This window comes from Grus americana, chromosome 6 (assembly GCF_028858705.1).
Source record: "Grus americana isolate bGruAme1 chromosome 6, bGruAme1.mat, whole genome shotgun sequence".
Taxonomy (NCBI): Eukaryota; Metazoa; Chordata; class Aves; order Gruiformes; family Gruidae; genus Grus; species Grus americana.
This window is the reverse complement of record NC_072857.1, coordinates 26,462,210-26,483,941: the sequence shown is the minus strand read 5'-3', so window position 1 is coordinate 26,483,941 and position 21,732 is coordinate 26,462,210. Positions and strand designations below refer to the sequence as shown.

Sequence of the window (21,732 nt, the reverse complement as noted above, 5' to 3'; positions counted from 1 at the left end):
AGACAAATTCAGCTGGGATATAATCAAGCACAGCGGAAAGATGGGGCATTTGCTTTTGCAAAACTTGAATTTAGCGTACCATTTAGTTTTTCCTTGATACACTGTATTACTGTGTAACTTAGAGTAATACGGTAGTTCTGTAGGGAGTTTTTCCCTTGGTCAAAGATAGGCAACTACTATAAAACCAATTGCAGGGCAGATACATTAAAATATATAACTTTAAAACTTTAGTGAAGCATTGACTTTTTTTATGGTTTTGTTACCTCAAATTAAGGTGGCACCAGCTACCGCCTGTCTCTGCATCACTTCTGCATAGTCTGAAGAGGTGTCATTCACCAATGAGAGTGAAGTAAAGTGTCCCAGCAGCTTTATGGGGCAAGGCATATTTCTCAGCAGCTCGAGTTCAAACCCCACTCAAAACTTGCACCAAGTCAAAAAGGAGCTTGTGAGAACGTTCCCTTCGCTAGATCTATTGTACAGAACTTTATATTCTGCTGAACTAACTGTGGATGAGAAACATGCTTCTGGGTAAGTAATTCCATGTGGAGGTTGAAATCTGTCTTTCAACTAGCTGCATAATAGAACGCTGTATGCTTGCTCCAGCTGTATGGAAGGAGAAATACATGCACTGTTTTGCTGATTTATTTTTAATAGCAATCCATTAGTGAAAGCTGTACTCATCTGCTGTGGTTTAGGAACTAAGTAGTCGAATTAGGAAATATTAGCGCTGTGCCTGTGATCTATTTTTTTAGATACTTTTTATCTTTAGGTAAACTACATCAGAGAAATACAAATGCCAAAATCAGCATTTGAACTTTATCTTTTTTTCCCTGTTCAGATGGTAATCGTGACATTTTCTGAAGGAAGGCTATAAATGAAAATTCTTGTTAGTAAGCCCATTGGAAGAATGTATTTCTTAAATATCAAAATAAATTTGTTTCTTATTTGTGAGCATACTGATAGTTCGTTGTAAAAATTTAATGCTTGATTATTGTATGTCTTTAATCTCCTTTTAGCATTATGTCACTAAATCCTGTTGACTGATACTGTTATATAATAGTTTCAAGAACAATAAATACTAATAGCATTTGAAATAGGGAATGCTTTTAGCTGTATTTTAAAGAACAACTTCAAATTATTGAGCTTATGAAATGTTAATATGTTGCAGATTACACTGTACTGCTTAGCTGCAACGTTAAAAATGCGCATGATGCATTCAGAAAGTTCCTTAGGATGCCTTCGTTCTTAGGATGCCTTGTTAGGTTGAAAACATAAATACTCTGCTTCTATCCTCAAAGTCCTGTTTGTAGTTGGATGATTAGCTTGTAGAAAACATTTTTTACTTTTTTTTTTTTTTTCATATAAAGCAACCTTGTCTGGAGGAACGTCATTGATAGTTTTTTCAGATGTTGAAGTAAATACTAATAGAATGCTCACTGGCAGTGAATTTAATGTTATAAAATACCCTCTCCTCTGTGTAAGTATGATCATCCTTGGGCTGTGGCAAATTCTGTTTCATAGGATTCCATTGCTTTTAAAACTACCTCTTCTATCTCTCTCTTCTTTTATTAAAAAAGATATGTATCCATTGACCATAATTTTTGGTTACTGTCACATTGTTTTAACTTTCTAAAGGCATGAAAATGGCCAGGGGAGATGTTTTTGTTAGGCAGAATTTAGGATTGGTGCAGTATTTAGCTTAGTCTAGTTAAATTATTCAGATTTCAGCAAATTAGGTTGCATGTTTGTAGGTGCTTCAGGACTGCAGATACAGCTATTTCAGAAGCATTTATCCCTTGTTCTCTTTCTCTCCATATATGTGTCTGTGACATTGTGCTTATGTTTTGTTTGATGATCATAGTTTTACAGCTTGGGTGCTGAATTCTTTGTGGTAGGGAGTGCCTTCTGATTTTTCTAGACTGTTGCTTCTCTGTGTCATTTTGTGTATTCAGACATAGTCATGACAATTTGCTGTGTTGCAAAGAAATACATGCTGTAGAAGGTTTTAGCAGAGAAGTCCGAGAGAAATCTGGCAATTTGGTTGTTCCTGTTGCTCAGTTATGTGATTTCAGCATTCTGTATTTAGAAATGTATTAATTCTCTCTGAACTTGGAGCAGTCTGCGCCTTCCATGCCGCCTTCAGGGTGCTTAGTTAAACATTACTAGCCACAATTTCCCTGTGCTACCATTATCATGGTAATGTCTAGATTCACATTTATCTTTGGTTTTCCAGCGTGGCTTATCTGACAGCCCACAGAATGGGCCAGGCTGCTGTGCATTGTCCACAGCAAATGGCTACTCAGCAGCGCAGGCAGCCCAAAAATCTTGGGCTGCCCCTGACTTCTGGGAGACAAGGCATAGGCGATGGGCAGTCCGTGCTGGCCGGGCATCAGCTGTCTGCCGCTCTTGGCCGGCGGATAGCAAGCCCAAGCTGACGCTGTCCTGGCAAAATGGCTTGCAAGCTGAGAGAAGCGAGAGTCCAAAAATTGGTGTCAAGCCTTTGGGGACAGTTGAAATGTTATGAAAACACAAAATTCTGTCTGTCTGGAAAGTGTAAAAAAAAAAAAAACCAAACCAACAAACCAAACCCTCAAACAAACAAAACCCAACCAACTAACCAAAAAAGCCCAGTTTTAACTCATCAAAACTGCTTGCTTTTTGCAGAACATGCAGCTCTGTTAAGCTGAGAGAGGTACTCTGTTGAGAGGGGAAAACCAATCAAACTTGGAAGCTTGTGCACCAAAGATGACATGAATTTTGGCAAGAGCTGAGCAACACAAATGCTGCTCAGATGAGGAAAAATGTCGAACCCTTGCTGGTGGCAGTGGCTTTCAGGGAAGCAGGCACAGGGCTCTGAGTCATAGGGGCATGAGGGGGTGAGAAAGGGTCTGGGAAAGGCGGTGTTTGAACAGGACTCTGAACCTGTGGGAGCTGTCTGGGTAAAGAAGGGTAATCCAGAAGTACAGAAGTACTTTGCTGTCACTTTCCCAATGATACTTCCTAATAATAGTAATTTAAAAAGCTTTCTCTGTAGGAAGGATGAAACTGGCATTACAGGTGAGCAAGAATTTCAGTGATGGGCACTGCTAATGGGCAGTGAACAAATAAAATTTGCACCATAAGTGTGTATTTAGATAGGTGAATATCCCAGACGCGTACACCTATTTCTTGGTTTTGCAAACAGGTATTTGGATTTGTTCAGTACTTGAAAATTTGGCCTTTGGGGAAAAGATGCTTTTATATGCTCTAATACTACAATGTTTTGAGAAAAATTTAAAATCACCATATTCTGTAGCTGTAGAGAACATTGAGATCTTTTGGAATGACTTATTCAAATATCCTTATAGTCAATGGTGTATTTGTATTTGAATAAATCCAGGAAAGATTCATCCTAAGTTGTTTCTATCCAGTACTGCTTTAAAGAAACAGGAAAATATAATCATTTCATCACTTAAAACTGCGTAAACCTTCAGGAGAAAAAGGGTTACTATTTAAATTTCAGATGAAAGGAGTGTTTTGTGAATTCATCTGTGTCATGTATTCATACCTGAATTAAAATGAGCCATGATGTACTGCACTTTCTCGGGAACATTACATAAACTTCCTTGTTCTAAACCACACACAAGTTTGAAATGTGCAAACAGAACTGAAAGAAACTTTGCAGTAGTTTCTCCACAAGCAGGAAGCCTAATATTTACACAACAATCAATAGGGTAATGGACACAGAGACAAGCAGTACTCTCTCCTACAGAACTTGGTTTAACTGGTAGAAGAAGGTAGGATCTATCTGAACAACAACTTTCTTTTTAGTGAGACGTGTATGGTTGGGGATGGGTTTGGCTTGAGTTCTGGGAAACCTTGTTGGCTGCGATTCGGAGTTGTGCAATTAAAACAAGGGATTGTTTAGAAGCATGTTATATTTGGAACAGTTTTCTCCTGCTTTAATTTCTGGGATTTTGATCAGGTCTTTCATTAGCATTTTTGTGAGACTCTAAAGAAGATTAGTCGAGGGAAGATCCGATCCTGATACAGGTTGCCTTTGCATAGATAAGGAGTTGCTTTATGTATGATTTACTTATATCTTCCTGTAATTCTTTGCTGTGACGTTTATTTCTGTTTGTCCTGTGTGCCTTTAGAGAGAAGTTCTGCCTCACTGCAGGCAGATAGACAAAGGGAAGCAAGAACACAACTGACCTCAGTGCAACTAGAAAAAGACAAGAAGGGACAGGGGACAGTATACTTACTATTTCTTATTATTGTCTAATCTCAGGGCTAATAATATTATCTCACAATAAAAGTTCAATTTTCAATTCAAGCAAAAAGTTTCTGAATCTAGGAACTGTAAGAGGAAGATAAACCTGTCTTGGTTCCTCTTGTTTCCAACATCCTTCTTGCGAGGACTCTGAGAACATTGTTGTTACCTAAGTTCTGTGGGTAGGAACGATGGCTAATTGTATGTGCTGTCTGCAAAGAATGGTTGAGAGAAGGGCCTGCCTGTCCTCGTATCCCTGGAGGAGACCTGTCTGTTGGAAGGAGAGGAGGTAGCTGGAGTAGAGACACTGCTAAATTTCTGTTTTGAGAGTGGATGTTTTGTTCTCTTACCCTGGTGGTCTTTTTCACTGCCCCAGTGGTTGTAGGGGACCAAGTGTGTGAAGGTTGCGGGTACGGGGATTTAGAAGTAGCATGGTCCTTTCTGAGAATGGTCAAAGTTTTTGGCAGGTTGTTGAAATCTCTCTGGGGCAAAGCTGAGGGTAGGAACTGATGATTTTTAACACTTCAGAAGGTACATCAATAAATCAAAGAGTAGATGGACAGGCTTAGGAGATTCTTCCAAATATCAACAGTCAACAGAAACGTGAGAATTTACCCCAAAATTTTAAGAATTATTCGCAATGGACAGCATCAGGTAGCCCTAATGGGGTTTTTGTCACCTGGTAATGGTACCAGTTTTGCTTTGTTCAAGCATATATGCCCTCCACTTAGTTATAATTGTTGTCAGAAGTGACTCAAAATGTAAAACAATAATAAAAATTTAAACTAGGCAAGGAAAACTTCGACTAATAGACCAATAAATTATAAGCTACTGAAAAAAGTGCTCTTATAATAAAAGGTAGCGTGCAAGCCTCCTAGTTATTCTAAATGTGTTGCCTATTGTAGTAATACAAGCCAGACAGTGAAGTTGAACTTATACTAGGAAACAAAATTTAATTTTGTAGTCTTTGTGATTGAAATATCTGTTTTATTAGCTAATTTCATTAACATTTATTACCAAAGAGAAATGTAGCTCAGACTTGCACATTTCAAAGGGCAGTGCTCTCCAAAGAACTTCTATATACACCCTTCAGGCATAGATCCGAACCAACGTCCACTGTTCCCTTGATAAAGCAGATTCCTTTATTTGAGGACGTAATGATGGATGTAACAGTGATAAGTGCAGTTATCCATAAGTAATGAGGCATCTCACCAGTGTTTACAGGTTCTTCCTGTATGTTATTTTCAAAACCCACCTGTTGGCCAACTGGGATCTTCATGTCTATGCAGAGCTCCATTTACTATTGCTTTCTTATTTAGTATCCTGCTTGTATGGGCATGCTTCTGTGGTACTAGATAAAAGAGAGACTTTCATGTGTAGCTAAATTATATTCTGAAGTAATTTTTAATTTTTCCGCTGTTTTTAGCAGATATTTAGAGAGTAACTAAAATGTTCGTCCTTGGTGATACTGTGCTTTGTACTAAACTGCAGCTGATGACTAGAGTCAGATTGTTCTTTCTAGATTTTATGGGGAATCTGAAGAAAGAGCTTTCAGAATGGAGGAAAGAAAATTTCTTTTTGAACTCTTCCTCTTTGTTGTTCTACGACAATACATGCATTGTTAAATGTCAAGATATTTGCTGACACAAAAGAATGCTCAAGTTCATCTCACCATATCTTGCTCGTTGTTACCTGTATTTCTTGTTCTTGCTCAGGAAAGCATGCAGTCATACCTTTTACCATAATACACAAAACCATCATATTGCTTAGCAACTTGGATGTTGTCTGTCATAAGCCTATAGAATAGCCTGGTTTGATTGATTGATTGAGAAAAGGCTAAGAATAAAAGTAAAACCCCAAAACAGAACACTGCCCCCAAAAAACCCGAAGCTTTTTATGTTCTTCTATAGTTGTGTTCAATTTAGAATACTTTTTGTTATAAATAAACCAAAATATATTATATCCTTGTATATAATATACAGTTGTTAAAATAGGATTATAGGTATTCCAGGCTCTGGTGACTGAAGTTACTTTTATGTTACTTAAGATTACTTAGGGACACAGTCCTACAGAGTTCTTAGGAAAGTAGTTCTTGGTGACATATATCAGGAGACCTTCACAAAACTCGACTTAGAGGACAGAATTAGTTACAGCAAGAGACTGAGTCAGCCATAGGGCCAGCTTTTCCTTTAGAAAGTAGAACACCCAATGATTACGTTAAAACAAAGATATGAAAAGATACAGTGTTGTTCTACATTCTATGATTTTTTTTTTTTTGGTAGCCCGTGTCTTAAGGGTAGATACCACCTTAGAAGAATTCTGAAGAGACAGCTAATTCTTAATCCCAGAAAAGTAGCTAAAGCATCTAAAGTGTTGTTTTTCCCAGAATTCCACCTTTAAAGAGTTTGAAAATATTTTGGAGGTTCCATGCTATTAAAACCAAATTTTATTCATTTTTAAGATTGAATTTAAGAGTATTATGTAGATTAGAGATTGTGTTTGGCAATAGCTTCTAGGACTATTCTTAGTTTGATTCATGTGCTTTGTCTCCCGTGTAAAAATTAATCAGTTTGTTAATACTAACAACTGCTCTTTAGTGACTTGCGATACCATATATTAATGTCTGTCACCATGTTGTGGTGGCACAGCTGAAACTTAGGTGGAAATGTCAATAATAGGTCTAAAAATAGCTCTGAAAAGTTCTTTGAAAAGCTGCTGCCAGCTTCCTGAAATGACAGGTAGCAGCACAGCAGGAGAAGGAAGCAGCCCTGCCTTCTGGGCAGGTGAGGTTATCTCTGACAGGGAGCCAAAGTACTATGTATACGAGTAAATCATGGCTGACTACAAAGCAGATTTTTTTGTCCCTTTTGATGGCTGAATATTAATCTGATTATAGGACATTCTCTTAGAAACTTTCAAAACTTACTTATAAAAAGAAGGCTGCAAGTCCTTAAGAAATAGCAATAGTTCAAAGATCTTAATTTGAACATCCCTACATGTATTGCATAGCTATTCAGATTTTTGGTAAGTACAAAAAACCTCACAGGAATTAATGAATTCTGTCCTGAAAGGTAATGTTCGTAGCTAAAGCTCTTCCTAAATCCCTGCTCTCTTCCTTCACGTGTTCTTGCAAAACCAAGAAGCTTCATTTAGTTTAATCCAAAAGCCTGTCTGTTTTCTCTCGGGTAGTTCCAAATCTCTAGAACTACAGATAACTTGGTAGAGTGCTTCTCTGTAAATACAGCATTTGTTAGTCAGGATGCCTGGGAAGAGAGGCCATTTTGGAGATGCATATTTTAAGACTTCAAGTTATGGGTAAGTGTGGGTTAATGAGTGAGACTGAGAAGAAAAATTGTATGAGCACAGTATTTGCAACTTTTTTAATGTGCTGTCTGAAAATGAAGGAGGAAAAGATGTCAGAGCAAGCAGGAGAGCGTTGTGGCAGAGAATTACAGAAGTAGTGGGGATACAGTCAAGATCAGAGTAGGGATATCACTAATGGTGGGAAGAGACTTTACTCCAGGCTTGCTTGGAACAATAGGAAACTAAGGGCACTATAGACATGAAAAGAGAGAATTCAAAGTATTTAAAGCTATGGTTTAACTGAAAAGGTAATTTCTATGCTTATGTGATTTCGATGGCACTGAAAGGGTAGCTATTCAGCCAATAAAAGATATAGGGGATACATGGAAGTAAAGGAGTAGGATGTCCATCTATCTTTCCCAGTGTTCTTATAGCTTATGGTATGTGCCAAGCTATAAACCTGAGTGACCAGGTTTCACAGGATACTCTTAAACTGTTAGCTTGTGATTCTGGTTTTGTTGAAAGTTTTGCCGCTAGCTGCAGTGGAATGAGGAGCTGGCCTCTGAAGCCGTATGTTGTATTTCTGACATGCTTTAAAATCAAAAGCCTGATCAGCATCTCCATCGCCTATCAGTTGCCTCATGTACCGCAGGTCAGTCTGTCACGGGGCGTATGCTTCGGCTCAAAGCGTCTTGTGCCTGGTTTGCTCAGTGTTTAGTTTTTTACCCGTGTGAATCCTCTGAGGCTAGTGGAATTAATCTAATGGACAAGAGCATATGTGAGAATAGAAATAGCCTCAGCAATCCACAAAATCTGGTCTTTGTCCAATTTAAATGAAAAGTAAAATATTGGAAGCGGGGGCATTTTCGTTTTGGTTCTGCATCTTGAGTGCAAAGGAGTCCGTGGGGAGTGATGTGCGGTTTCTGATTAAGTAGAACTCCAGCTATAGAACAAAATCAATCGGCTTTTTACTGGGCGTACTCAATAGTAAAGGATATACTTTAAGATCAGCAGCGTTAGAGACTACATGATTACTCTGTGGCTCTGCGCTCTTTAAATTTTAAAATTATGGTAATTATCACATTTAAAATACATTTTATAAGTTTTAATATTAAAAATACAATTGAAATGTGAGTGAAACTGATATTGAAACACGTGAAAATAGGCTGCAGTCACAAATTTCATTATTTTCTGATATTTCTTTAGAAGTCCTAAGCTACTTGGCTTTCCTACCTTTCCCATGGGATGTTCTCCTTTTGCTTTATTGGATAGGTTGTTTTGGATATTGTTTTTTCCGATATTAAGCCTTAGGAATACCATTCACTTCTTCTATCCCATCGTTCCTAATTATGCCCCAGTGTATCAAACTAAGGGACATTCTTTGCTTACAGTGTTTATGCCTCAAACATTTGTGGTGCAGTGAGGGGTACAGATACTAATTTCTTTTTAAATTAGTCCTAGTAATAGCAGTAGGAATGGTGTTCTATGGTTGCATTTAAGGGTCTTAATAACCTCATTTAAATATTTATTTCAAAATTTTCTATATCTAGTCAACTCATAGATACCTTTTGAAGAGTGCTTTCCCTGCAGTGAAGTTAATCTGTGATTCCTGTCCTGGTCACTGGCTTCACAGAGGTGACGTTTGCTGTTCTGCCATTTGGTTACTGCCGATCTTTGTGCAGTAACCTTATAGTTACTTCTAGCTGCATACTCTGTGCATATGTGGTGCCTTGAAACGTTTGTTAGATTACATGAAAGGTCTTTAAGCCAAATGCTTACTTCTAGCAGCTGTAAATGGTATCAGTTTACTGTTTTAGCTGTTTGCTCTTGGGATGTTATGAACAGTATCATTTTACTTTTCGAGTCCCTGTTCAAGTTTGGCCATTGAGAAATCGTATCAGATAATGAAAGGGATGGGATCCTATAACAACTTAATAATGGTAAAACAAACAAGCAAACAAAGACAACTAAATAACCCTTTTTCTTCCTCTTCAAGAATTCAATTCAATTCAAAGTGAAGACTTACTATACTGTAGTGATACTTAAGCTATTAATAGTCTTAATGTTTCAAAAATACGTTACCAGGATCTGAGTGGCTCTTTGAATTAAAAGAAACGAGCAGCTCTTGTAGACTGGGAGGGTGAGCTGATTGCAGAAGAAACAAACCACAGAAGAAACAAAACTTGGTAACACTTGGTCTAAATAGGAAAGATTTATCCAGATATATTTAACATGCTAAGTCTGTAAACCTAGGGGTTTATTTTTCTCATAGTTGGAGGGCTAGTTATAAGATTTGGGAAATCCTTCTGTTACAGCTGTTTGAGAAGTACTTTGAGATTTAACTATGCAAGTCTAACAAAAATTAGGATCTCAGCACCGTCTTTGCTTTTTAAAATTAAACAAAGGAAAGACTTCTAAGTAGAAGAGAGGAATTGCTTTTTGTAAATCCAAACATCAGGGATTGAAATCCTAGACCCTTAGAGCAAGGAAAGTGTAAGAAATATTAAGAAGCATAGCAAAGTTTCTGCAAAGTCAGTGTTTTATATCCAATTGTGAGTCATTCAGTACTTAAAAATTATATAATGCTGTCAATTATGAATACAAATCCAGGGGGAATTTTAAGGCCTTTCATCAGAATTTTAAAACCCTGATACCCTAAGGATTAATTCCCTAAGGAAACATGAACATAAATAATGGAGTACCCGATACTGACCTCTGAGAAAATACACAAGCTCCTATTAAATTGCATCTGGAACGATTGTTCACACCACGAGAAACAAAATGATGAAAGACGGACTAACTGGAAGGGCAGCAAGGTTTCTTAATTTGAGCTGTTGCAAGGACGTTGCCTGGTGGCTCTAACAGCTCTGCCATGCTCTGCCCAGAGGCCCTTGCTCTGAGAATGCAGCTTCTCTCTGCCGAGCTCCTCAAGGGAAAGGCTTCCTGCACCTACGCTTTCACACCGAGGAATCCCCCATCTCACTGACTGAGGTGCAGCAAGGAAGTGCTAAGCTAATATAGCAAGACAACAGTTAAGTCTGTGCTTTTCGTGTTTATAGCTAGAAGTTGCTACGTGATCTATGGATGTGTCTGTCAGTTTGTGTGTCGTTCGTCGTTTTCATAATTTGATTGAATCCCTTCTAAAACTTTGTATGTTTGACCTCAAGTTACTCTTCATCTTAAATGTAGTTCGTCCTTTGCACTTGAGTAGTCTGAGTACCCTTTTCCATCACCCCCCCAGTTTATCCAGATATTTTCCTCGCTTAAGGTATTTAAAGTAGAAATATAGGAGCTGAAATCCTAGGCAAACCTCTACCACTGCAAGTCAACTGTCTATAATTATCTCAGGGCATTAATTTTCTTTTTTTAATCTAGTTCTCATGTGAAAGAGAGACTCGTACCTTCTCTGAAGAAGTTATGTCTGGATTTTTCTCAGGTGTGGTTAAATGAATTAAGCTAGACTTCACATACATGCTAGTACAGTGCCTCTCACAAGGAATTTGTGTGAATAGGTATTAAGCTCTAAATGCACACCCTTTCATATTCCTCATAATTTCTGAATACATGTTAATCTTCAAATACAACTTGACCTTCAAGTTATGAGTTTCTTGCTTTATTTCTTTTTGAGTTCCATCTGGAATTTTTTTCATTGAACAATCCTTTCCAAAAGTCTTCCCCCTATAAAATGGTCTTTCCATATAACCTTTTCAATTGAAGCCTTTTATTTCTTGCCCTGTCACACACATTTCGTTAAATTGTGTTTTAGAGAAGATTTTTCTCTCCCAAAGTGGGAACAATTCCAAACATCTTTGATAAAACTGCCAGTGGGACTGAGCTGAGGCTGCCACTCAGCTGTTTTCCTTTTCCCGTTGAGTTTTACCTAGTTTCATGGTGCGTGGACTTCTTTCCCTTCCATTCACGCTTGACTGTGGGTTCACAAGGATCAGAAATGTCATCATTTTGTTAGCAGGTTTATCTTCTCCTTTCATTCCTCATCTTTAGCGAGATGCGGAATTGGGCTTGGCAGCCTGTCAGAAGTGATGTGCCAGACTGCATTTTTCTGTCTGTAGCTGGAGACCAGCGTGATGGCTCAGGCTCGTCAGAAACCGGCAGCTGCTGCGGTGTTGGTGGGGTGATGCCCGAGTCCCAGCCCTCCGCTGGCTCTGACGGATGCTCTTCTAAAGGGGGGGTTGCATGTTGTTGTTGGGCATCCCTGACACGGGCTGTTGATGCCTCTGAATAAGATGCCATAAGAGGAGAGCACTTTCTCTTTTTGGAACGGGTTCCTGTCTTGCTGGGCATCTGCCCAGCTGACTTGCTTGAGCTGTGCAATCTCCCTGTGACTGGACAGCTCTAGAGCGGGACCTGCTGAGGCAAAGCTGAGGTTGGGATAATGAAACTTCTGAGAGTGGGCAAGGAGCTGATGTAAAAATATTGTCTTGCTCTTTTTTTTCGATGAAGTTGCTCTTATGTTTTCACTTCTCTTTGTTGTTGTGATCATTGGCATCATGTCCCTTAGACGTTAGGATTGCAGATGAGTGCTGCCTAAGATACTGAATTAAATAACTGTAATAAAAACTTCTTTCATCATTGTGTCTCTTCTCCCTCAAGTAATAGAAAAGTACTTGCTCAAAAGAACAAAATAGTAGTGTTCTTTCAGAATTTTATTTCCACTTTAAGCACCTTTGCTATAGCTCAGAGCATTTGTAAAACTAGGATCAATCCGTCTGTTTAATTTCAGCTTATCAATAGAATGTTCTCACTCAGCTGGAAACTTCCAAGCTAGAGGAACAGACTTCCACTGTCACAGCCTTCCTGTTCTTTCATATATTAATATTTAATATTTTTGCTTCTGTGAGCTGCAAAGTCAATTCAAGGCTTCTTAGCAAAAGCAGATTTTGTCCAACACGAGTAAAAGATCATAATCCTCAGTGTGAAGTGTTCTTTCTGAAGTGTCAACAAAACGTATTTTGGCACAGAGGCCGGGTCGTTGGAAGCTGTAGAGGTAAAAGGAGCCGCAAGTGGGGTGTCAGGGCTGTGGGGAGCAAAGGCAGGGAGGGCAGAGATGGTTCGGTGACTGGGAAAGGGCGTGCGGGAGTCTTTCAGCAGGGAGGTCTGCTGAGGAGGAGGAAGAATCATCTTTATCTCAGTCTTCCTCCTCCTCTTGTGCAGTATCCCTTACCGCTTGCTGTCTTGCTAGAATGTTTCCTCCTGATTGTATTACCCTGCACCTAATGGGAACAGGCAAGTCAGGGTCTGTTCATGGGGCGGGAAATTGAGGGGCTAAAGCTGCTCCTGCTGCTGGGAAAGGAACAGGCAGCAGCGCCTGGGAATAGGTTTTGTGTTCTTGCTGCCACTGAGGCGTTGGGAGAAGGGCAGCAGTGTCACGTGGAGGGTGAAGGGAAGGCTCTTGTATAGGAAAATATTCCTTCAGCTGTCCCTGACAGCTGCTTGCTTTGCCTACCGGTTGGCTTTGCAGGACAAGACTCTGCTTTACTGCATTTTGTCTCTGATCCACTGTACGAAACAGGGATAATCTGCTATTTATAATCTTTAGAAATCCTCTGACTCGCCAACAACGGGATTTACGATAGAAAAGTCTTTAGGTGATACTCATTTTGATCCTGGGCATTCTGTCTGCTCGGGAGCAGGATCTGCAGTGGGATGGAAGGAATTAAACATCTAGGACTGGAATCTGAAAGGTGCCAAGTATCCCAGGGCTGAGCGCCCGCAATTCCCATCAGTTGCAAGTTACACTGTAATGTGAGTTAATGGATCATGAGCAGAGAGCAGTGGGATTCAGCTGTTAGTCTGAGCTTCTACACATACTCTGTGTAGGATGGCTTGTGCTAGAGAAAAAGCAGATCTATATGGCTAGAGGGAAAAATTCAAGGAGAGGATCCTTGATATTTTTTTCCTAGTTTGCGTTGTGTTTCTGTGGATGGAGCAGCACTTTACCTGAGTTGGTGAGGAAGATGAAGCATGGAACTTCCTTATTCCTTCCCATTTTGAGGTTATTTGCAGCCTAGAGGCACATGGAGAGAAAATAAGGTAAGCATCTGGGTGTAGCGACTGTTGTATCCTTTAGGATATGGGGCTGGAGGCAACTTCTGCAGTGCTGATCTCTTGTGCCGCAGCAGAGACGCTCTCTGCCACTGTTCATTACCAGTAGAACTAGGGTGGGCAGGAGGAACTACAAGTCTCCTTTTTGTCTCTTGTCTTTTTTTTTTTTTTTGAGTGAGGCTTTGATTCAAAAGTTACTATTTATAATAACTTCCATTAAACCCTGAGACTCCATACCAGCAAGTAGCATCCTATTACTAAAGAATAAGCATTTCTCAAGCATTAAAATTGCTATTCAGCTGTTCTTTTGTCTCCATGGCAACTTTAAGCATAACAACAAAGCAGTAGGTGATGTTGTCAGCCAAAAAATCTGTAATGCTTAAGTGATTGTTGATAGCAACAAAATGGATGCCAGTGCAGGGTCACTTCCAGCCAGTAATAGATACTGCACCTATGGCTGAAGTATTGCATGTGATGTTTTAAAGCAGAAAACATACCAGAAAAAGTAAGGTTGATGCAATTGGCAGTTTTATAAATTATACATGAGATACTGCTTTAAAATTCAACAGGAAACTGGTTTACTTTCTCTAATGGAATGAGTTGCATTGAAAAGTGAAGAGCTCCTTGTGTATACAATATGTGCCACCTAGAGAGGAGCTCAAGCTTTCTTCTCTGTTTGTTAGTGGAACAGAGAACAAATGCCACTTTAGAAAAGTGGGGTCAGTTCCTAAAGGGGATAAAAGTTAAAGGTTAAAGTTCTCATCTAGCGTCGGTATTGATCTGAAAAAGGAAGCGTGTTAAAAAAGCAAAGGCAATGCTTTTCTTACAAAAAATAAACCAAAAGGGGTTTGGGAGGAGTTATCGTCAGTTTTTGATCTTAACCCCATGGTGCCAGGGGTTTGGATATTTTACTGACATGTAAAATTGAAAATTGTTCAGGGGGAAAAAGCCTTGGGAAAATCAGACTGAACACTGCTGAGACTAGTGCTGGAAACCAGCTATGAGAGAACAATTTCAAAAAAGGATGCTTGATGTTAAAGCGGAGAGAGCAGGAATTAAAGCAGGTTTTATGTAGTTGAGACATACTAAATGAGGAAATGTATTCTTAAACAAAAGTAGTGACAGATGAGTTAATGAAAATAAAACTGTATTATTTTAAGTAATTTGTGTCCGATATTTGACAAACCTCTTTGAACTGTTGGTGCTGGATGTACTGTGGGAATTCTGCCTCTTTATGTATGCATGCTGTCAGTGCAGCATGTAGCAAGACACCTTTTGGAATCTTAAATGAGCTGGATTTGAGTGCTACTTTCTCCAGTTAATGTATCACATTAGTGCTCTGTTCTTTGTAAAGGTGTCACTTCATTTCTTTAATCCAGGGTTCCTGATTGTTTGAACTGTCTGTTATCAAAGGCAGCTTTTCTCCTCTATGAGAAAGATGGAGGATGGAGATTGCAACCAGTTGTTCTTCAGAGTCTGACTTGACAGCATCACACAAACCTTTTTTTAATGCAGGCAAGCAGAACAGCTTCGTTTGCTGGCAACAGCACAAGATACCATCTGATGTCTGTTTTAGACTTCAGAGAAGTGGACAGATACTCATGTGGTCCTCGGTTACTCATGACTCCAGTTACACCTGTTTGTGTCCCTCCTAAATGAAGACAACATTAGTGTATTTTCTTTAATTTTTTTGATTAAAATAATTTAGACTATTTGTACCATGAAACACATCCAACTCTCGCTAAAAGCTTGATTTCCATATTTATTTTCATTTGTCTCAGATACAAAAGCTTTCTGAGCAGTCTTTTGGCTTTGAAAGTCCATAAGTAAACCCAAAGCATATGTATAATTCAAATAAAATAACACATCTTTTGAAGCTCCCAGTTATATTAGACTTTCTTAAAACTCTTAATTAAACTGAAACTCTAACCTACATAGTCCTCGACTGTTCATATGCCAATTTGTTGTGTGACAATTTAAAACTTAAGCTGAGATCTTATAGCAGTTATTAATTTATTTGCTTACAGCTTCTTCTGCTGTACAATTTGAGACCAGATCTGCTTAAGGGAGTGATACAGCCACTGCTGTGGTTAACATAGGAACTGCAGGTTTCAAAGGAGAGCACCGTTACAAGCTATTTATTACTCGGTATTAACAGCTCCGTAACTTTCTCATGAAAAGTTCGGTATTAGTTTGAATGAACTAATGAATTTTTTGTCTTGGATATTTTCTCCTGTATATTTTTAAAGCTTATACAGGCAGGTACCCTTGAAAATATGGACCGCTTCAGGAAGTTGTCTTTGTAGTCAATACTGATGCAGGCTGTCTACAAGGGATCTCTTCCAGATCAGCGCTTGAACTTATTTTGTGTTAAGCTGCAATGATGAAAAGTGGACAGGATAACAGCAGCACTTGAGACTGACAGGCTCCTTTTCACAGAGCGGTTATAACATAGGTACAGAGAAGCCTTCACTACTTGTTTGCTCTCCTGAGAAGGACAGTTACATATGTAATAGTGCCAAATGTGACTGTGCGTCTGTCATAGGAGGAGCCGAAGACCACCAGGTAACTCCAGGCTGGCCTCAAGCTGAGCAGTGCCCGCTTAAGTCAGTATCCCTTCAGGCTCGAATCTGTATCTTGTGAAATTTTATATCCCACTTCAGTCCTCTTCCCTTTGCTTGAATCTTTTGGGGAGCATTTCCCTTCTGACGTGTTGTGTGTATTAAATCTCACCGATTCCCTAAGTTGTTCAACCTACAAACAAGGTTATTAATGCCCCTACATCCAGCTCTATAAGCTCTTCTGCAAACTGAAGTTGCATATGATTCTTTTTTGCTATGATTTATCACCAATGACAATTTTTTTTTTTTGCAAGCCAAATATGTATTTATACTTTTGTAACTGTAACTTTTCCAGTGTAAGCAAAACTTGAGCAGTGGGATTCCAGACCTTCAGGAAAAGATGGACCATATGTCTGTATTGTTCTCACTGGTATGAGAACAGATCTCTGAATATCTAGTTTCTAGTGAAGGGTGAACTTTGAAATGCCTAAGTAGTTGTTATAACTCCATCAATTAGTCTGCATAATTAACAACTATAATCTACTTGATTATTTTTCCTCTATATTTTCTCTCAAGTAATTAAAGTTCCAGACTATGAGCAAGATCTTGACTCTTGTCATTATTGCTATTTACTCTGCAAATATCACATAATCTTGCTGACTCTTCTTTTAAAGGTGAGATGTATTAGGGATTTTTGTAGTTTCTAGTGAATACCTCTTTACAGTTCACTAAGGTCTGTTTCAAAGGTGTGATTTTTTTTTTTTGAGCTATGCATGTGCACAGAAAATGCACCAAATTCCATGGAGCCAGTGGCAATCATCTTTTTATTTTTTCTTCTCCTGCCAGCTTTTCACTTACCTTTACTTCTGTTCCCTCTGTTCTGAGTGTTATTTATAGTAAAGCGATTTTCAAATAATGTGGAGTTTGACTGACACCGTAGATTTAAGGTAGAATTCTTGTTTTATTTCAAGTAGATGGATTGGATGCCTGGAGATTATCTAGCCCTACTTTCCATGATTCAGTGATCAGCTTTTAATCAAAATGCTTTGCTGTATCTAGTAATAATGGCTGAAAGTTGCCATCACTCTGGAAAAAGTAAATATAAATTCTTGATAGATAGCTTGCTTTGTTGCAACTCGCACAAATCCTAATGGCCCTGAATGAAAGCTGTCTCCACTTTTCGCTGATTCAGCTCACAGTGCTTTGCATGCAAGCAAATTGTTATGGTAGGTGTAAGGGACATGGCAACTAGGAGCTGTTCTCTGCGTGTTTTATCATGAACTTTGCTAGAAATGCATTACGGAAAATTAATATTTAAAATCAGATACAACTTATATTTAGGAATAAAATTGTAAATCTTGTATTTACTGCAAAGATAAACAACGTTGCTCTTGACTATGATGTATGTTTGTCCTTAAAATGAAAATAAGTGTTCCATGAACAAAAGTTCCCAGTTTCATTACAGCTGTGGAACTTTCCATTTCATGTGCAGTGGTAGCACGACTCTGTACAAGTTGCTTTGACAAAAATAGCATTATATAAAAGTGGAAAATTCCACTTGCAGAGTGAGAGGGAATCTCAGCAACCTTCTTTTCCCAGAATTTGCAACTGCTGCTGTATTGAGAACTACTGAAATGTTCAATTGTCAACAACCAGATTTGACAGAAGTGTAAATGCGAAAAGTTTTTCTGCTTTAGTTGTCCGCAGGAATAGGTACATAATTCCTATCAGAGTGATTCTGTTAGTGTTTGTTGTGTTCTCTGCATTTCAAGTGCAAAATATGCGAGTACAATAGGAAATCAAAAATGCAAATTTCAAACAGAAATAAGTGCTTCTGTCTCTTATTAAGCTAAAGTTTTTATTTCTCTATACAAAGAAACGTGGAGATATTTCTATATATTTCCATGTTATGATGTTAAGATTTTGACAATCGTGTTTGTGCAGGAAGGATCCGCTTTTGTGCTGTAGAATGGACATGGCAAGGTGCGCTGCACTGGGGGACATCGTTGATGTTAGCTTGTAGCGTATGTTTGTGCTTTTGTTTGCTTCTGTTAAATTTTGCTTTATTGATCTCTTGACCAAACTTGTGATAAAACTATTTCTGAAAGACACAGTCTCCTTGAAATCAAGCAAGACCACGTTTATACGTCACAGAAAAAAAGTTTGACACTGGTTAAAAATACCTTATTGCAATTTGTCTTTAACGACTGCAATCATAGTACCCATCGCAGGTCATCTAATCCTCTCCTTGTCAATGTGGAATTGCTTGACTTGTACAGGTAACACCATTTTATTCAGTCTTGATACAGATGTGTGTGTGGTTGAGATTCCCAAATTCTCTTGGGAGGTTATTTCCACAGTCTGGTTCAGCTCAAAAAGGCTGCCACTGTGAACATTAAATATCACTCAGAATAATCATGGTGTCAAGAAGCTTTCCCTGATGTTCAGACCTGTTTTTTTCAGTTACATCCTTTTATTTCAGTTCTCTCTATTCTCCAAACCTTTCAGAATTCTTTACTTCAGAAGTCTTTCAAATACCCTGCCCCCCTCTTGCCTCTGCATCTGTCGTGTGTTGTTCCTAGGGTGTCCGTATTTAACTTTTTGTATTTTCTAGACTTCCCAGAGCTTGCTTCTTATATTGCTCTGCCTCAGTCTCTTTTCAATTTATAAATCCTTTTCAAGTTAAAAGGTACCTGCTGCTCAACACAATAAGCATTATCAGACAGGGACTGGTAAGTCCTTGCTTTGTGGAAGGGATACCCATTCATACTGTGAGCTTTGTCCCTCATGCTGCGGCCAGGTTATTAGGCTTCATGCGTGATGGGTTTATGCAGCAAAGTGAACTGGGCTTTTTCCTCCTTCACCTTAATTGCTACTCTGGCAGGTCAATTCCTTGCTCTTGCAACTCAAATACTCTGGAAACCCATCAAAGGTTTATACTAGTTATACCTTTTTTCATATTTCTCACTGCATGACCAAGGTCATCTTTAAAAAACTTTTCAGACAGAATATTCAGATATTTTTATTTTTTGTAGTTTTTGTCCAACTTACAGATTTTCTCCACCGTTTTCTTTGAATATGCACATACAGAAATAGAAATACTGGGCAAGGCTCATCTCGTCCAAACCTCTGTTCTTGTAGGCACAGGGGTTTACAATCTCAAAACTAGTTGAAGTTTTCTAATTCTTACCACACTGGAATCTAGCTGCTCTTATGATTTCTTCTTATTCCTACCTTAAGTTCATTTTTCCTATCCTTCATCATGGATACCAAGAACTAAATACTGTGCTGCGGGTGAGATCTTGTGCCGTAGGATGGCTACTTCTCAACTGGTTTTGCGGACATATTTCCTCAAGTTTTTTTCACGTGGAAAGAAGGCTCTGCTGGAGTTCATTGTTGCAAACAATGCTGTTAAATCTGGGAAAAAGAAAATGTTCGTCGCTATTTTCTGTTCTGGCTCCAGTGTTGTCTAAAGACAAACCTATCTTTTTTAATTGAGCTATCAGTCATGGTACTCCATTCAAATGTGCATACCATAAAACGTTTAAAATGTGTGACATACATTTCTGCTCTTGTATAACAGAAAAGACATTTGAGGGTTAAATTTCACTTTGCATGACTTTTTTTCTTGGTGTAACTTTCAGAAGCATTTAATAGAAGATGTTTGATGTTCATGTCCTGGGAAAAAGGTGTAGAAGCCTGAATTTCTGTGTTGGCAGAAACTTGTATGATAAAAACTGTCTTTGCAAAACTTGTGGTGAAATGGACCTTAAATTAAAAAGCCCCAAACTTTAATACATGTCACATCTTTAAGGGGTGGATTTAGAATACTTTGCATATATTTTTTTCTCCTTAACATAAACATTCTACTACTGGCAAATTGACTTACTCTTCTCCTTCCTGTTCTGTTCTCCACTTTGACTACGCTTTTTAAATACCTAAGGATGTTTTTTTCCTTTGGAAGCAGCTAAGGCCATCATACATCTGCCTGATCAAAGAGCATAAAAGCAAGTTAATGGTAAGTTCAGTTGCCCAATCTTCTCCTGTGCTGACAGGCATATACTATAGGTATGGACAAGTTTCACCCAGACTCTAATATGAAATACTTCCAAAGAATGGTTTTGAAAATTCTGAAAAATGACACAGAAATTCCAAGGGTTGTAGGTACTCCTAATAGAGGTGGAGGGAGATCGCTTATATTGTCCGTTGTAGGTGATGGTGTTCAAAGTGTGTAGGCTCCTTCTGAAGGTGATTGACCTCCAGAGGCTACGTCCGAAAATGCAAGTTCAGGACCTCCTTCTTAATCACCAATGCTTAAGGAACCTTAGCTCTGAATTAGGGACTTTGGTTAGATTCCTTAGGTTACAAAACAGTGAGTATGTTCTGGAGTATGGTTTCACTCTGAAAGGCTGTGTCTTTTGCAGAAATATATGGCATATTTTAAATCCATTTTGGAATGCATACTTAACTGTGAAACCATGACTGCTGTATCCACAGGAACGTCTAAGCCTTGACCTTAACTAAGGAGCCAGTCTTTCATCCCTGTCTTTGCAAACTTCTCTTGCCGAATCTAGCATGCTACCGTAGCAGCTCTTTGTGCAAGGAGATGTTATGATTCGGGACATTCGCACAGAAATGGAGGGAGAGCTGCAGTGTGCAGTCCAGATAATGGTAATAGGCAGAGGAGTGGGTAAGCTGTGATGCACTCCCTGGACTGCAAGTCATTCTGCATGACTTGCTTGCTGTGGCCCTCCTGCTACAAATGCTGCTATCTGTGTAATGTCATAAGTGTTTGACCTTTCCATTCAGGGTTCATACATTTCATGTCTTCACTGGGTTCCTCTGTGCAGCAGTTTAAGAACTATTAGTCAACAAAGAGCATGTAGTAGTTTCTGTTCATGTAGTATCAAAGTGAAAACATGAAAGAAGTGCTAATACCATGGTACCTCCTCTTACTATTCCTTTGCATTGAGAAATGCTAGCTGCAGCATCTGACCCGGCAGCTGTTGCTTCCACACAGAGCTCCTCCTGCAGAAGTTAATCGGCCAAATTTCACACTTGTACTGCTGCTAATCCGAGTGACTCTGCAGACTTAAAAGGAATGCTGACAGATTTGCACCAGGGTACCAGATCCAAGTTTGGACCATTTGCCGGAGTTTTGTACATCGCACGTCGTACCTCCAGGCCTTAAGTTTATAAAAGCAGTCTTGCCTCCCTCAGTTTTGCAAATATATGAAATTAAAAGGGAAAAGCAGAGGTATGTTATAGATACAGCCTTTTTAAGATTTCTTAGTGTCTAAAAGTATACTTTTATAAAATGACTTCAACTGTGACTTCAAAATCTTACACGAATAATTCTCTCTCCGATAATCTGGGTTTCATTTCAGGGTTTTTACTCTCCCTGTTGCAGCGTGAGGCATTATAACTACTAGAAACATCACGAGGAGGAAGCAGCCATGCCTTTGCTATAGCAGTGTTTTCCCTCCTTGGTGCCTTTTGCCAGTTCTTCCCACCTCACAAAAACAAAACACCCTTTCTTTGAATTATGTAGTT

The 21,732-nt window shown here is 38.9% G+C and overlaps 1 protein-coding gene across 5 annotated transcripts in view; it reads left to right on the top strand.

The window, feature by feature from the left end:
* Positions 1-21,732, top strand: part of ZNF385B (zinc finger protein 385B) — a 136,546-nt gene that overhangs the window by 44,338 nt on the left and 70,476 nt on the right. The window contains exon 1 of one of the 5 annotated variants that reach the window (XM_054830820.1): positions 459-528. The exons of 2 other annotated variants lie outside the window; for them this stretch is intronic. In XM_054830820.1, the coding sequence (XP_054686795.1) occupies positions 510-528 (19 nt within the window). In that variant the 5' untranslated portion in view covers positions 459-509. Of the gene's footprint in view, positions 1-458; positions 529-3,717; positions 3,777-3,958; positions 4,065-21,732 lie in introns of those variants that run through there. 2 more of the 5 variants (XM_054830823.1, XM_054830824.1) reach the window with 2 other exon arrangements.